The sequence below is a fragment of the Podarcis vaucheri genome (genome assembly GCF_965113315.1).
Source record: "Podarcis vaucheri genome assembly, chromosome: 18".
NCBI classification, from domain to species: Eukaryota; Metazoa; Chordata; class Lepidosauria; order Squamata; family Lacertidae; genus Podarcis; species Podarcis vaucheri.
The window spans coordinates 549382-566425 of NC_138756.1; the positions used below are offsets into that span (position 1 = coordinate 549382).

Sequence of the window (17044 nt, forward strand, 5' to 3'; positions counted from 1 at the left end):
TTTCTTGACTTTAAGAAAGCCGACTTCATAAAACTTAGGGAAGTGCTGGGTGAGATGCCATGGACAGCAATACTAAAAGGAAAGGGAGTTCATGATGGCTGGGAGTTTGTTAAGAGGGAGATAGTAACAGCACAACGTCAGGCAATACCAATGAGACGAAAACATGGAAGGTGCCTAAAGAAACCAGGGTGGCTATCTAAAGAACTTTTAACTGAGTTAAGATTAAAAAAGGATGTGTACAAAAAATGGAAAAGGGGGGAAACCACCAAAGAGGAATTCAAACAGATAGCCAGCACGTGCAGACACAAAGTCAGAAAAGCTAAAGCACAGAATGAACTCAGGCTGGCTAGAGAGGTTAAAAGCAACAAAAAAGGCTTTTATGGGTATGTTCGTAGCAAAAGGAAGAGCAAAGAAACAGTGGGGTCACTCAGAGGAGAAGATGGTGAAATGCAAACAGGGGACACAGAAAGGGCTGAACTCCTCAATGCCTTCTTTGCCTCAGTCTTCTCCGATAAAGAAAACAATGCCCGACCTGAAGAATTTGGAGCAAATGATTCAGCAAAGGAAACACAGCCCAGAATAACTAAGGAGATAGTACAAGAATATTTGGCTAGATTAGATGTATTCAAGTCTCCAGGGCCAGATGAACTGCATCCAAGAGTATTAAAAGAACTGGCAGATGTGATCTCAGAACCACTGGCAGTCATCTTTGAGAATTCCTGGAGAACAGGCGAAGTCCCGGTAGACTGGAGGAGGGCAAATGTTGTCCCTATTTTCAAAAAGGGGAATAGAGAGGACCCAAATAATTACCGCCCAGTCAGTCTGACATCAATAGCAAGGAAGATTCTGGAACAGATCATTAAGCAAACAGTCTGTGAGCACCTAGAAAGGAATGCTGTGATCACCAATAGTCAGCATGGATTTCTGAAAAATAAGTCATGTCAGACTAACCTGATCTCGTTTTTTGACAGAATTACAAGCCTGGTAGATGAAGGGAACGCAGTGGATGTAGCCTACCTTGATTTCAGCAAGGCATTTGACAAGGTGCCCCATGATATTCTTGTAAAGAAGCTGCTAAAATGCGGTCTTGACTCTGCTACCACTCAGTGGATTTGTAACTGGCTGGCTGACCGAACCCAAAGGGTGCTCATCAATGGTTCCTCTTCATCCTGGAGAAGAGTGACTAGTGGGGTGCCACAGGGTTCTGTCTTGGGCCCGGTCTTATTCAACATCTTTATCAACGACTTGGATGATGGACTCAAGGGCATCCTGATCAAATTTGCAGATGACACCAAACTGGGAGGGGTGGCTAACACCCCAGAGGACAGGATCACACTTCAAAACGACCTTGACAGATTAGAGAACTGGGCAAAAACAAACAAGATGAATTTTAACAGGGAGAAATGTAAAGTATTGCACTTGGGCAAAACAAATGAGAGGCACAAATACAAGATGGGTGACACCTGGCTTGAGAGCAGTACATGTAAAAAGGATCTAGGAGTCTTGGTTGACCACAAACTTGACATGAGCCAACAGTGTGACGCGGCAGCTAAAAAAGCCAATGCAATTCTGGGCTGCATCAATAGGAGTATAGCATCTAGATCAAGGGAAGTAATAGTGCCACTGTATTCTGCTCTGGTCAGACCACACCTGGAGTACTGTGTCCAGTTCTGGGCACCACAATTCAAGAAGGACACTGACAAACTGGAACGTGTCCAGAGGAGGGCAACCAAAATGGTCAAAGGCCTGGAAACGATGCCTTATGAGGAACGGCTAAGGGAGCTGGGCATGTTTAGCCTGGAGAAGAGGAGGTTAAGGGGTGATATGATAGCCATGTTCAAATATATAAAAGGATGTCACATAGAGGAGGGAGAAAGGTTGTTTTCTGCTGCTCCAGAGAAGCGGACACGGAGCAATGGATCCAAACTACAAGAAAGAAGATTCCACCTAAACATTCGGAAGAACTTCCTGACAGTAAGAGCTGTTTGACAGTGGAATTTGCTGCCAAGGAGTGTGGTGGAGTCTCCTACTTTGGAGGTCTTTAAGCAGAGGCTTGACAACCATATGTCAGGAGTGCTCTGATGGTGTTTCCTGCTTGGCAGGGGGTTGGACTCGATGGCCCTTGTGGTCTCTTCCAACTCTAGGATTCTATGATTCTATGATTCTAACTCCCAGCCATCATGAACTCCCTTTCCTTTTAGTATTACTGTCCATGGGATCTCACCCAGCACTTCCCTAAGTTTTATGAAGTCGGCTTTCTTAAAGTCAAGAAATTGAGTCCTAGTATGCTTGGCTGCTCCTTTCCGCTGTATAGTAAACTTCAGAAGAACATGATCACTCGCGCCTAATGATCCTTCCACTTCTACCCCACTAAGCAGGTCATCAACATTGGTTAGGACCAGATCTAAAATGGCTGTTCCTCTTGTTGCTTCTCCCACTCTTCTCTTCTCCTGGTCTCGGGTTTTGTCAGTCCTTTCTGTCCCATCCATCTAGTCCATCAACCTGGTGACCTTATATCCGAGGCTCTTAGGTATTTTCCTTTTTTTATATTTGAAAATAATATTTATTACTTTTCCAACAATTTAAACACTACATAAAAAAGAACAATACAATACAATACAAAAACACTACATAACACTAACACATTAAACTAACAAAACAGAACAAAAACCATTTAAAACATCAAACAATTTCAATATCTTATCTTTCATTCACTTATTTCAACGACCTCCTCACACCTCCCTTTTTGTATTCCACTTCTATTAATTGTTTCAGCAATTCCTTTCCATTTAAAAAAAAAAGATATTTATTGAAATTTTACAGACAATAAAAGGTTACAAAATTAAAAATAAGAAATAAAAAGAATAACAATAATAAAAGAAAAAGAGATACAAAGATACAAAGACAAAATACATAAAAAGTAAAAAATTTTAAAAAGAAATCAATATTTTCATGTCTTATATTTTGTTTACTTGTTTCCTTACCTCCTCACACCCCCTTTTTTGTATTCCAGTTCACATGGTTAATTCAGCAAATCCTCACCCTCTATCATTTATCTTTACTCAATAACTTAACCTATTATAACTATATATTTTCAACCATTGTCAATCCGTATTTACATATTCTTGTTAATCTTTTTACCAATACCACTTATTTTAATCCAACATCCCTTTAACATTCATTAATTTTACAGTATTTCTGCAAGTAGTCTTTAAATTTCTTCCAGTCTTCTTCCACCACCTCTTCTCCCTGATCTCAGATTCTGCCAGTCATTTCTGCCAGTTCCATGGACTCTTAGGTCTTTTCCATGTCCCCTCCACAGGTCTTCATGTTTATACCTGTACTTTACTTTGTCTTCTGCTCCTTTCACTCTGGGAGACTCCAACTTGACAATATTTTTGTCCCTTCTAGACAAGTCAGCCCCCTTTCCATAGTCAACACTGAAATCCATGTGATATTTAAAGGCATGTTTCAAGGCCCCTCCAAAATTAGGGGCCCCCACAGCTCTGAGCTCCCCCTGGCCTAAAGCCAGACTTGAAAAGTCAAAACATCTCTGCATAGGGGGGTCCGAGGCTGCCCCTTGTCTGCCTCCCTCTGTCCTCACCATCCAAGAGAGAGTGCTGGCCAGGTGGCCCTTCGGCAAGGGGCCCGGGGACGTGGGGGCTGGCCCAGGCTGGGCTCCGGACACTTTGGCAGGCAGGGAAGGACAGGGATTCCCTTGGGAGCCAGCACCTGTTTTGCACCCCTCAAAACTGTGTGCCCAGGGCCACGACCCCCAGTCCCCACACTACACCCTTGCCATCCTGGGATCAGAAGCTCCTGGGGGCAGGGAATATTGCAAAAAGCACCCAGTCGCATAGGATGTGAGCTAAGAGGCCGCCAGGCGCCATGCAGCCAAAGGGATCCTGCCCCAAAGAGCTTCCAGTCTAAGGTTCTGGAAAGTGGGGAGACTGCCAAAATGGGGGGGGGGGCAAAGGGCAACGGTCTCTAGCAGAGGCAGAGGCCGGCGCCTTCCTTTCTCATTGCAGATTCTCCATTCGCTTTGCTCTCCTTTGACCTTGGACGTCGTAAATATATATACTGTAGATATTGCTGAGTTTCTCGCTGACTCCAGCACCTGCACCCATGGCTCCTCTCCTCTCTGCTGGCGCAAGGTGGGTGGGTGGGTGTCTCTGCTGGTGCTTCAGCTGGAACCTCGTGGCTTTCTCCCCCCACCCCCTGCAGGTCGAGCGCGAGATCGAGCTGCACAGCCAGCTCAAGCACAGGAATATTGTCGGCTTCCACCGGCATTTTGCTGACCAGGAGAACATCTACATGGTCCTGGAGTACTGCAGTCGGAAGGTGAGAACAAGAGAGAGAAAGGGAGAGCCAGAGCAGAGAGGGAGCCGACAGGCTGGGCCCTCAAAGGGTTTCCTTCCTTCCTTCCGCCTGCAATGGAATACAGAAAGTTGTCCATAGAATTGCAGGGTTGCAATGCAGGAATTGGAGTTCAAGAATCCCTGGGGAAAAGTGACTCAGTTTACTCCTGTGCTTCTGACAAATGCCCAGTCTGCTGAAGTTGGCCATTGGAGCTTCTCCACAACACCACCCCTTCCTCTGAGGTCCAGCTCTGAGGGCCTTCTTGGTGGTGGCGCCCTCCCACCAGATGTCAGGGAGATAAATAACTACTCAGTTGTTAGAAGACATCTGAAGGCAGCCCTGTATCAGGATGTTTTTAATGTTTGATGTTTTATAATGTTTTCATATTCTGCTGGAAGCTGCCCAGAGTGGCTGGGGAAACCCAGCCAGATGGGCGCAGTATAAATAATAAAATTATTATTATTATTATTATTATTATTATTATTATTATTTGCTCAGAAGGTTCTAAGAAGTTGGCACCCTGAAGCTTTCTTTGCTGTTCTGACCCGTCTGCCATCTCCTAGAAGAGGCTTGCAGTTGCATTGCTGCCTTGCAGCGGGTTGGACTAGATGACCTTTGGAGTTCCTTCCAACTTTACACTTCTACAGTTCTTTGCTGGCCTGGCTAAAGTCACTCCCTCCTCAACAGAATGGGGAGAGTCTGGCACCAGTATTGTTCCCGGCTGCCCACTCCATGCCATGCTTTCCCCGGCGCAAAACCAAACAGAGCTTCTGCCCCTTGAGTAAGGAATTTCACCAGGGGCCCCATCCTTTTCTGCCATCTCAGGCACAAGCATTGCACAAAAGGGCAGGCAATTCAACAGATGCAGCTGTCCCCATAAGATTTCTTTTTTTTGGGGGGGGGGTGCAATTCAGCCACCATGACCAGTGGGGAGTGGCACCCTTTGGGACCCTGGGATTTGGAGTGAGGCTGCTAAAACCCTGATGTTCTCTCTCTCCAGTCCCTGGCCCATATCCTGAAAGCCCGCAAGACGCTGACGGAGCCTGAGGTCCGCTTCTACCTCAAGCAAGTCATTGCTGGCCTGCAGTACCTCCACCAGCAAGGCATCATTCACCGGGACCTCAAGCTGAGTAGGTGTCTGGCGGCTGGGGGAGGGGGCCTCCATGGACCCGTGCTGGGTGAGCCTCGGTCGCATCCATGGGACCTGTAAGGGGTGCTAGGGGAGGAGTCGTACCTCCAATGGGGTACCACCAGCCTCATAGCCCATGCTCCACACCACTACCAGACATCAGCTCCGCCCCAATGGCTCAGAGCAACAACCACCGCCCCCCCCCAGTGCACTATCTGTAGATTTTTAAGGTTCATGACCAGGGTGTGTCATTTTAGAGGACGAAACTTCATTTTTGCAGATTTCTTCAGTGATGGGTCGGGTCTTAGAAATATGCTTTGGGGCCTGAGGAATTCTGCTGTGATAGGACAACATTTAGCTTGGCAAGTTTATGTTTGATGAAGATGCACCTAAATGGCTTTTGGAAAACCAAAGAATTTTAATTTTGCCTTCTGAAAATGTTAGGTAATCAATAACAACAACAATCTATAATAATCTATAATATAACTGCAAGTACTTGGCAGTCATTTTTAATTATTTCTATGCATTTTTATGCACCTTTCGCATACCAGGCGAAATTAAACTATATTAACTTAAACAAAACATCTTTCAAATCATGTTGCAACTTTTTAGCACCTCTTGTTTTTGGAATGTGAAAGCTGAGAAATGCGCGGAAGGTGTGAAGGGTCCTTTCTCTGCCTTCATTGCTGGGAGAGATCCGCTCCCTGTTTCTGCACCAGAAGAGCCAATTTGCTCTCACACCCGCCAGGCAAGGGATGGGATGCCGTGATTGGCACTGCGGCGCAGGACGAGTTAATCACCCAGTGCCCCCAATTCGCTCTCTGTCCTGGGACCCTCCTGGGCTTTGGAGAGGGGGTTAGGGGGTTAAAAATATACACAGCAGCCCAGGATGACTCTGGTAGGGGCAGAGCGAATGCCTGCAGGGTGACCTCATGGCACTATTGCCAGGGGCGGGAGGCTCTGAGTGCGAACGCTGATCTGATTTAGCCTGCAAGGGCAGAGCAAGGATCTCTCTCACACACATGCACAGGCGTCTCTGTATCCCGAGCCTCCAGCTGACATCGTGCATTTGCAAAGAGCCCGAGGTCTTCCAGACAGCTTGTTTATCAAGAAGTCGTGCTTTTGCAAAATTTATTTTTATTTGCAAATTTAACAAGGGAAAGGTGGGAGGGGAGATGAAGACCTTTCCTGGCAGACCACAGCACCCATCCTGGTTTGCTTCTGCAGAGGTCTGCAGGGCCTCCAGACCAGACTGTCACTATTTTGGGGTAGGATTCGGTGCCATGCCCGCCAGTTGAGGTCACAGGCCATTCTTGCACAAGGAAACCCATTCTTTGAAAAAGTGAACTTATTGTAACACACACTTCCCTTTTCCAATCATAGAATTATAGATTTGTAGAGTTGGAAGGGACCCTGAGGGTCATCTAGCCCAACCCCCTGCAATGCAGGAATATGCAGCTGTCCTTGACGGGGGTCGAACCTGCAACCTTGGCATTGTCGGCACCAAGCTCTCACCAACAGAGCTCTCCATGTTGTTATTATTTGTACCCCACCCATCTGACTGGGTTGCCCCAGCCGCTCTGGGCAGCTTCCAGCAGATGCAAAAACATGCTAAAAAGGTAAAAAAGGGCACCCACTGACCCCCCCCAGTTGTTGCCCAATGCAGCCTCCAAGTTTATTCTTCATTCTGTTCCTTCTTTTCTGAAAGGAGTGCACGCAGCACGCAGCACGCAGCACACGGCCCGGTATGTCCTCACTAGAGCCCTGGGAGGCAGGCCAAGCTGACTGGCCTACAGGGAGTTTCATGGCTGAGTGGCGAGATCTGAACCCGGATCTCCCAGGACCCCACTGGCTCTTTTCTGGGAGCAACTGTCCGGCATTTAGTGTGGGAAAGGATGGGACTCTCTATACCTCTGAACTCTTCATGTGCTCAGGTAACTTCTTCATCACGAAGACCATGCAGGTGAAGATTGGGGACCTGGGGCTGGCGACTCGTGAGGAGCAGGCCAACCGGAGGAGAGGGTGAGTATTATGGGGTGGCTGGGCAGAGAAAGGGAGCCTTGGATTTCCTGGTGGGGTAAAGGCAGACATTAAAGCCTTGGAGTTGCAATATTTAGTTATTCCTTCCTTTGATGCATTCTCATCCCACCTTTCTTAACTCCAAGGACCTCAGGGGACCCCATGCCGGCTTCTCTCCCCTCCCTCCCCACTTGATCCGCACAATGGCCACTGGGTAGGCCAGACTGAGGGGCAGCAACTGGTCCCCAAGCTCACCCAGTGAGATTCCTGCCTGAGGGGCAAGAGTTGAACACTGGCCTCTCCCAAGTCCTCATCTGACACTTTTGTAGGTTTCCTCGGAAGGGAAACCTCTTGTTCCAATGGGGATTACTCCTGAGTGATTCTGCAGCCTCTGTTTCTGATGGGGCACAGAAGGATCCATAATTTCTCCCAGGGTGGGGAGGAAAGCCAGCTGCCTTACACACTGGTACCTCGGTTTAAGAACAGTCCTGTTTACAAATGATTCGGTTTACGAACTCTGCAAAACCAGAAGTAGTGTCCCAGTTTGCAAACTTTACCTCGGTCTCAGAACAGAATCCAGACGGTGGAAGGACACCGGTACATGAGGCCTCTTTATGGAAAGCGTGCCTCAGTTTAAGAACGGTTTCGGTTTAAGAACAAATTTCCGGAATGGATTAAGTTCATAAACCGAGGTACCACTGTATATCCACCCGGATCCATCAGCTTTCCAGAGCAAGCCCTGCCCAGACCTCCACGGAGGAGGAGGAGTCTGCAGCAAATCTGATCCAGTTTTTCATCTGGTTGTGGGTTCAAATCTCCCACCTCCTTGCTGGTAGAAGCCTCATAGGCTGCAGCCCAGGGGCAGAGCAGCTGCTAGGCATGCAGAAGGTGGCAGGGTCCACAGCAGGGCTGACTGAGAGAGATGGCTGAGTCTGAAACCCTGGAGTCATTGCTGTCCGTCAGCGCTGGGATAGATGGAGCAATGGCTGGACTCTGTGTAAGGAAAATTCCTCTATTCCTGTTTAATTCAGAACAATGCAGACTAGCATCTTTCTGGATTTGCAGCTCTAGAGCACCCGTCCTGCATGCAGAAGGCTTCCTCGGTGTTGCTGTTGCTTTCCCCCTTCCCTAAAGGGCCTTTCCTCTCCCCACAGAGTGGTCTGTGGGACCCCCAACTACCTGGCTCCTGAAGTCATTGCCAAAAAGGGGCACTCGTTCAAGTCGGATGTCTGGGCCCTTGGCTGCATCATGTAAGTAACTCTGGTGGAAAGGAATAATAGAATCACAGGATTGCAGGCTTGGAAGGGACCTCCCAGGGTCATCTAGTCCAACCCTCTGCAATGCAGAAATCTTTTGCTCATGGTGGGGCTCGAACCCACGACCCTGGCATTAAGTCTCCTGCTCTACCAACTGAGTTATCCTACATGCCTCTAGGTCTGTTTTTGCTTTTTTGCCTGTCATTCTCTATGTTTTATGTACAAAATGAAATAAAGGATCTATGGGGTCCCCTTCTTGGCTTCTTTTTCCTCACCCCCCCCAGGTACACGGCCCTCACGGGCTGCTCCCCCTTTGAGATCACCCACAAGCAGGAGATGTACCGCTGCATCCGGGAAGGGCGCTACCCCACCCCCAGCCGCCTCTCACCCAGTGCCAGGGGCCTCATTGGGAAGCTGCTGGCCCCCGATCCTGAAGCACGGCCCACCCTGGAAGAAACCCTCGCCCACGAGTTTTTCACCCAGGTGGGTGCCCAGGGGCAAAGCAGCCCCTAGACGCAGTGGCTCTGCAGGGTCTCTGACTCGGGATCCCTTCCAGCAGGCTGGGCAGAGGAACATGAGCTAAGATCCCAGTTCTTATGAGGCCGTGGGAAACTAGCTTGCACCCAGGGAGACTGCCCAGACCCTGACTGGCAGAGTCTTAGGCTCTACCCCCATACTGTAGTTCAAAGTTGGAGTGAACTGTTTGCTAGCAAAATCACCATCTTCACAGACTTGGCCTAGTGAGTAGAGCAGCTCCTTCCTGGTGGTCTCGCTGCATGAAAGTCAGTTGCTGAGATGGAAGCTCCCTGCCTCCTCTCCAGGGTCTTTCCCAAGCAATCAGCGACTAAGCCAACCTCTCCTCCACCCTTTTCATGCCTCTCCTGGTTCTGGGAGACCAGCGGGGAGGGGAGCTGCTTGCAGCAGGAGGGGGAGACCCCCATGGCTCTTCCCCTCTCTGCCTCTTGGCCTCCCTCCTCTCCTGCTTCAGCTCCTGCCTCTCTCCCCGCTCACTAAGACCTGTTACTTCTTCAGCTTTCAACACCTCCTCCTCCCTGTCTTCTCCCTCTGATCCCACCACCCCTCTCTGAGCTCTGAGCCTTCTTCCTGTGTGGAGAGAAGAAAAGGAAAAGAGGGAAAGGGGAAAAGAAGGGGAAAGGGGAAAGGGAAAGGGCCCCATTTCCAATCCAGGTCGACATTTCTCACCCACAAGCGACTCTGCTTTCGCCTTGAGCAGCCGGGATGTTCTCCCACATTCTGCGGCTTCCCTGTTTTGCAAGCGTGGCTTGGGAGCATGAAGGGACCCATCCTGCTCTTCCTCTCTCACCAGGGCTTCACCCCGACCCAGCTGCCTTCCCGCGCCTGTCATTCTGCCCCGCTCTTCGTGCTTCCCAACCCACTGAGGAAGTTCTTCCAGAAAGCGGCGAAGGTTTTCCTGCGTGGCTCCCTGTGCCAGGAGACCCGGACAGGTGAGCCTTCGCTTGCGAGGGGTGGGATGAGGAGACCACCAGGAACTCCGCCCCAAATGGGAGACCATCCTCCACAGTCTAGCAGAGAGGGGACAGTGCTCTCCATGTACTCAGAGGCAACCTCGCTTTTCAATGGAGCCCTGGCAATGTAACAGTAGAACGCCTGGATCAGGCCCAAGGGGGCCCCTCTAGTCCAGCGTCCTGTCCCCACAGTAGCCAAATTCCCTAAAAATCTAGGAATCATGATAGACTGCCTCTAGACCTGGAGGTTCTCTCAGAAGAGCCATGGCTGCCTCCTGTGGCAGCAAGTTCCACAGTTTAATGACACACTGTATGAAGAAGGGGACAGCGCTCTCCACAGGCTCAGAGGCAACCTTGCTTTCCTTGATTAATCCTTCAGTCCCACGTAAGGGGAGAGTGAGGTGCCATGCAAAAGGCTTGCATGGAACGTGTGCGCCCCAAATATGAAACAAATTGAAATGCAAAATCTATTTCGGTTTTAAATTGGCATTACTGGGCATGACCCCCCAAAGGCTGCGAACCTAATGGGGCCCCTCTTCTTCCTCTCTCCCAGTGAGCCCCCCACCCCAGGAAGCGGAAGGGATGCCGCCACTTGGGATGCCTGCCGTGACCCCCAGCCTGGTAAGAAATGGCTGTGTGTGTGTGTCAATCAATCTGGGTCAGACTTTGGTAGTCTTGGGTAATAGGGCACCCTGTGTGAGGCCAAAATCTGGTGCCCCCAAATGGATCTTCTTGGCGTCCTTGGGCATGGGATCTGCCCGTATCACGGAGACTGATCAACGGATGGATTGATTTGTGAGACTGAGCAGCCAGGAAGTCCCTGGCTAGAATCTCACTGGACTTACATGACTGGCTGGAGGCAAGAGCAGGCTGCCCAGCCTCTGTTGTTCCTTCTGCAGTAAGGGGAGAGCAGCTACGGCCGCCAAGGTGAGCGAGAACATGCCCCACCCGGGGGGGGGGGGGCAGGACAAAGGCAGCATCCATAAATAGTCTGGAAAATCATTTGATCTGAAAAACCAGAAATGGAACATAATGAAATTATAGCTCTGTTGGTTGGAGCATGGGGCAGATAACTCCAAGGCTACAGGTGCAACTCCCCATATTCCTTCATTGCCGGGGGTTGGACTAGATGGCCCTTGGGGACCCCCTTCCAACTCTACTATGATTCCTTGAGGAAAGGTAGACTATGAATGCGATGAACACAAGCACACCGCAGATACAAATCTAGTAATTCAAAATGGCACCCAGTGATGTCCAAGCGCAAACAATCTCTGAAGTTCGTAGTGGAGTGGCCCACCCTGTTCCCTCCCAGCTGTCCTCAGTGGGGGCTGCAGGGGGGCTTCCCAGTCCACCTTGTTCTGTGGGCTTTACGGGCTGCTTCTTTCTTCTTGTCCTCTGGAAGGAAGTGGAAGAGGACAGCCAGAATGCCACGGAGGACACAGCCACCTTCCCCGTCTGCTTGCTCATGAGGGGCTCCTTGAACGTCAGCCGGGAGGCGGGTGAGTGGCACCACCGAGGCCAAGAACTGGGGTGCTTGCGGCTGAGAGTCTGGTGCATCTCCTGATTGGGCAGAGCAGGAGTGAAGCAGCTCCTTTTTCCAGCCTGAGGGTCGCTTGCCAGAGACCCAAACAGACAGGATGACAGGAGGCTGTCCTCTGTTTCTGCATTGCAGGGGGTTGGGCTGGATGACCCCTGGAGTCCCCTTCCAGTTCTACCATTCTGTGGTTCCAGGGGTTATCAGAGCTGAAAGATGCAGAAAAATTGGGCCACGGAGCCAGAGGGAGGTGTGAGCTGGGAAGAAGGGGGTAGCCTGGGGAGCCTTGTGGGGGTCAGTGACAAAGGCAACCCCAAACTCAGCACCCTCCTTCTGTGCTGCTCCAGGGTGGCTCCAAGAGGCCTCCAGAAAGGGAGCTGCAACATTTGAACCCCAAAACCTCTAATTTGGAATTTGGGGCAGAAAGGGAGGAGAAGAGGGGTGGGGCTGGGACGCACTTTCATATTCAGGCACAGCTCAGCTCAGGAAAAGGCTGCAGCAGCTTCCCATCTCGGCTGTCCCGTGTAGGAATGGAGCTAAGCGCTCATGAATTGGGGGGCCAGGAACCTGCAGGGTTTGGAAGGCTGTGGGGGGCAGAGGTGCGGGTGGAGAGTCTGCCCCCCCCCAGCACTGCCCCCAGCACCTGCTGCTTCTCACTCCATCTCTGTCTCTCCTCCAGCCGATGCCGAGAGGAGCATGATGGCCAAAGCGGATGAAGTTCTGCGGACTTGCCTAAAGACCATCCCCCTGGGTGAGGCTCCCTATCGTTTGCATGCCCAGGCCCAGGAACTGGCTGTGTTCTGACCTCCCACCCCGTGTCCCTGGAAGGGACTGTCTCTGCACGACTTAAATGGCCACCTTTGGGGTCACCCTCATGTCATCACACAGCCTGGAAATGTCTGCGCAGCACTTTGGAGGAGTGAGAAACTGGACCTCTTGGAAAGGAAGGTTGAGGGTCCCATCTTCAGACTTCATTTCTTCCAGATTGGGGGGTGTCAGTAAAGGAGCCCCTTATTATTCTGACCTGGGAGAGCTCGGTTGGTAGAGCTTGAGACTCTTAATCTCAGGGTCGTGGGTTCAAGCCCCACGTTGGGCGAAAGATTCCTGCATTGCTGGGGGTTGGGCTGGATGTCCCTCGGGGTCCCTTCCGACTCTGCCATTATTGGATTCAGATCAGAAGCAGCAGCAGTGCAGCAGAATTCTTGTTCTTTAAATTTGTATCCTGCCCTTCATCTGCAGATCTCAGGGTGGTCAGCTATGTTAAATTACAATATAATAACCACGGAATACATAACGAAATAAACACAAGAAAGAACTATTTTCCCCTTGAACAACACATCAGAAGGGTACCCTGAGGGTCACGTAGTCAAACCCCCTGCAAGGGAAAAATCTCAACTTGCATCCCCCCCCCCAATTTGAAACCACAGCTTAGCTTTGCAAATAGGCTGGCAGGTTTTTGGTTTTTTTTGGAGGGGGTGTTGCTGAACCCCTAGGAGGCTATAAAGTACAGACCCGATTTTAGAAAATGCAGGGAGGGAGAAAAAACCTAAAAGAGGGTTTGGGGGGGGGAGTTGAGCCCCTCCCTCCACCCCCCCCGACCGAACGGTTCCTTCCTGCCTTCTCTCCGCAGTGGAAGAGGATCCCGAGGGGCTCCCAAGGGCTGGACCCATCCAGATGGTCACCAAGTGGGTCGACTACTCCAACAAGTACGGCTTCAGCTACCTGCTCTCGGACGGCTCCACCGGAGTGCTCCTGGCCGATGGGACCCACATCGCGCTTTGCCCGCAACGCCAGTGAGTGCCGCCCCACCCTGTTTCCTGCTCTCTTCGTGCCCTGAGGAGGGCAGAGGAAAAGAAGCTGGCTTGAGCTGCCTGCTGGTTTCTTAAAAATCTCTCCTCCCTGCACACCCCCCCCCCCCAGGCGCGTCTGCTACTGCCCCGAGCTCCACGAGGCCTCATCCTTCCCACGGAGAGACGTGCCGCCTTCACTGACCATGAAAATGGGGATTCTCCACTTCTTCAGCCGGTACATGCATCAGCGACTCCTGGAGGTGAGCAGAGCAGGATGGGAGGGGAGCAGCCAGGAGACGAGAGCTGGTGCCCCCTGAACCCCAGTTCTTTTAAAATTGTATCCAATATAAAATAAACTGCTGTAGAGTTGGAAGGCACCCATAATTTCAGGGTTGTGGGTTCAAGCCTCATTGGGCAAAGGATTCCTGCCTGGCAGGGGGTTGGGCTACATGACCCTCAGGGGGCCTTCCATCTCTTCTTGTTGTCATTTGGTCGTGTCTGCCTCTTCGTGACCCCCTGGACCAGAGCACGCCAGGCACTCCTGTCTTCCACTGCCTCCCTCATGCTGGTAGCTTCGAGAACACTGTTCCACCATCACTTCCTCTGTCGTCCCCTTCTCCTTGTGCCCTCCATCTTTCCCAACATCAGGGTCTTTTCCAGGGAGTCTTCTCTTCTCATGAGGTGGCCAAAGTCTTGGAGCCTCAGCTTCAGGATCTGTCCTTCCAGTGAGCACTCAGGGCTGATTTCCTTCAGAATGGAGAGGTTTGATCTTCTTGCAGTCCACGGGACTCTCAAGAGTCTCCTCCAGGACCATAAATCAAAAGCATCCCTTCTTTGGCGATCAGCCTTTTTTATGGTCCAGCTTTCACTTCCCTACATCACGACTGGGGAAACCATAGCTTTAACTTCCATCTCTGCCATTCTACAATTTCCCCTCCTCCTTCCCCAGGGGGGTCACCAGCAGGCACGTCCCACCACCTCGCTGGACAACCTCTGCCTCCTGCACTTTGCAAAGTCCCAGGAGGCACTTTTGATGCTCTTCAGCGACGGGACCCTGCAGGTAAGAGTCACCTGGGTGGGGTGGGGAGGAGGGGTCTCCATCTTACGGTTTTTCTTTCCCACCAAGTTGTTTTCCACACATCCATCACTTCCTCCCCTTTCTGCCCCCCATTCCCAGGTCAACTTCTACCACGACCGCACCAAGCTTGTGCTGAGCCCCACGTCAGCTGGGGGGTACCTCCTGACTTTTGTGGACCGGCAGCGCCAGAGCAGGACCTTCCCGCTGGAGACGCTGGTCCTGCGAGGTTGGACGATCCCCTTGCGAGAGCGCCTCAGCTATGCCCTGAGCATGCTGCACTGCCTGTAGCAGAGCACTCCCAGCACCCCCCTTTCCCTGAGCCCACTTACACTCCCTGCCCTGTCACTCACAGGCTGCTGGCCAGATCCTGCTCTGCCCCCCACATGGGGTTGGGGCCAGGTGGTGGTGGTGGGCTCTGTGCAAGGGTTGGAAATCCAGGCAGGATCCTTGGGTCTTGTAAGGAGCAGCCTAGGAGCAAGCAGGCGGTGAGGGCAGGATGAAGCCTGAGGCAGCGGAGACGGCAGGTTGGGTTGCGGGTTCGAATCTCATGTTGGGTGGGATATTCCTGCATTGCAGGGCGTTGGGCTGGATGACTCTTGGGGTCCCTTCCAACTCTAGAAATCTATGAGGATAATAAGCAAGTGGTACAGAAAGGGGGCAGCTGTGGGTCCCGGTGGGGTTGGACAGCCAGTGGTTGGGGGCGAGGGGGTTTGGGGTAGGGGTGGGGCTTCCCACACATTGCTGTGCTGGTTGTGGGGGCTGGAGGGTGGTGGTTCTGCAGAGCCGGTGAGGAGGAAAAAGTAAGGGGACCCCCAAGACGAGGGAAGGGAAGGAGGGTCTCTGGTGGCTGGAGGGGTTTGATCTGTGGGGTGCAAGCTGAGTATGGGAGAAATGGGGGGGAGGGTGGTTAGTGGGCAGAGCAGGATTCTTGCCCATGGCCGACCGCAGGCAAGCAGCGGCGATGACGACTGCGGCGAGTGCTAAGCTGTTCCCTATCCTGATACAGCAGCTCCCTCCAAAATTCCTGTTTTTAATTAAAGCAATGTGACTCAGACCATGTGACTCAGGATTCTTTCTCCTGTTTTGTCCCCCCAACCATCCTATGAGGTAGGTGAAGCTGAGAGCCAGCGACTGGCCCCCAAGGTGGGGCTACACAACTGAGTTGGGATTTGAACCCAGGTCTCTCCCAGGTCCACTGCCTCTCATTCCATATTGTCTACACCGCCCAGCAGAGACGGCTCAAAAGGACCGGCCAACAAGCTGCCACTTGGCTATGATAGCTCAGTCAGGAGACTTAATCTCAGGCTTGCAGGTTTGAGCCCCAAATTGGGCAAATGGTTCCTGCATTGCAGGGGGTTGGACTAGATGACCCTTGGGGTCCCTTCCAAATCTATCATTCTATGGTTCTCTGAACATTTACTTTCGGGCAAAGCAAGATTCTAGTCCTGTTTTGAAGACAAACTTGTATTTATTCCCAAAGGTCTACTAAGATTCAAGTCCTCAGCGTTCTGACTTAAAGGGCGGATTTGCAGACATCCCATAATCTCAAAAGTACAGACCAATGGGAGGGGGGAATGCCCTCCCTGCATCTTTGCCCCATTGGCTTCCTCTGGGAGGTGGGCAAACCCATCCTTGCGGGGCGGATCCTTCCTCCTTGGCAGAGAAGTGGGGCCCTCTCTGGCTGTTGGCTCTATAGGGTGATGCTGTGTACCCTCTGTGGAAAAAAGCCACTCCGCCATCGCTGCCCCCCCCCCCTTTGCAGATTAAACCTCCAGGAGCGACAAGGTCCTTGGGACAAGCATGTCACCACCTCCTGGGGAAACACAGCACAGGAATGCGACTGCTGTGGGGCATGTGCATTGGCCGCTCCACTGAGGATCAGGCCCTGCCCCCCCCTCTTGGTCGGGATCTTTCTGGGGGTTTCAGAGGAGCAACAGTCAACCCCGGGACCTGTGTGCAAAGCAAGACCTTCTGCTTCTACCCCAGGGAGACACATCCTGCTTAAGCCACCAGCCGCCTCCCCCCTGTAACTGCAGCCCCCCCCCCGACTTGCCCCTTGCCCTCCACTCTGTGTGGTGCCAAAACCGCAGGTGGGACCAGCTTGGAACCTGCAGCTACGCAGCCGTGATGGCTGCACTCACCCTCCCCTCTTGGAGACAGCAAATGCTTCTGAATGAGACCAGGATGGGATAGTAGAGCCTCCAAGCCCAGGGGCAGTCTAGCACTGAGTACTAGACAATGGAAAACAAGCACTGGGCAGTGCCTGGCACTCAGGTCCTGCTTGGTGGCTTGCTAAATGGGCCCCCTTTGACCACATTGTCTTCTATGGACAGGCAGTCTCTCAATTCCTAGGTGCTTAGATGTCACTGCAGAGCGCCTCTTTGGCCTGATC

At 51.6% G+C, this 17044-nt stretch overlaps 1 protein-coding gene across 2 annotated transcripts in view; it reads left to right on the top strand.

Moving 5' to 3' along the window:
• The window catches only part of LOC309523201 (serine/threonine-protein kinase PLK2-like), a 49457-nt gene extending 34112 nt beyond the window's left edge, over positions 1-15345 (top strand). For both annotated transcript variants that reach the window (XM_082206980.1, XM_082206979.1), the window contains exons 3-15: positions 4225-4341; positions 5360-5489; positions 7423-7510; positions 8662-8757; positions 9048-9246; positions 10091-10229; positions 10804-10871; positions 11653-11749; positions 12464-12535; positions 13415-13577; positions 13705-13834; positions 14524-14634; positions 14752-15345. In XM_082206980.1, the coding sequence (XP_082063106.1) occupies positions 4315-4341; positions 5360-5489; positions 7423-7510; positions 8662-8757; positions 9048-9246; positions 10091-10229; positions 10804-10871; positions 11653-11749; positions 12464-12535; positions 13415-13577; positions 13705-13834; positions 14524-14634; positions 14752-14940 (1509 nt within the window). In that variant the 5' untranslated portion in view covers positions 4225-4314 and the 3' untranslated portion in view covers positions 14941-15345. The remainder of the gene's footprint in view (positions 1-4224; positions 4342-5359; positions 5490-7422; positions 7511-8661; positions 8758-9047; positions 9247-10090; positions 10230-10803; positions 10872-11652; positions 11750-12463; positions 12536-13414; positions 13578-13704; positions 13835-14523; positions 14635-14751) is intronic.
• Positions 15346-17044: the final 1699 nt, after the last annotated feature.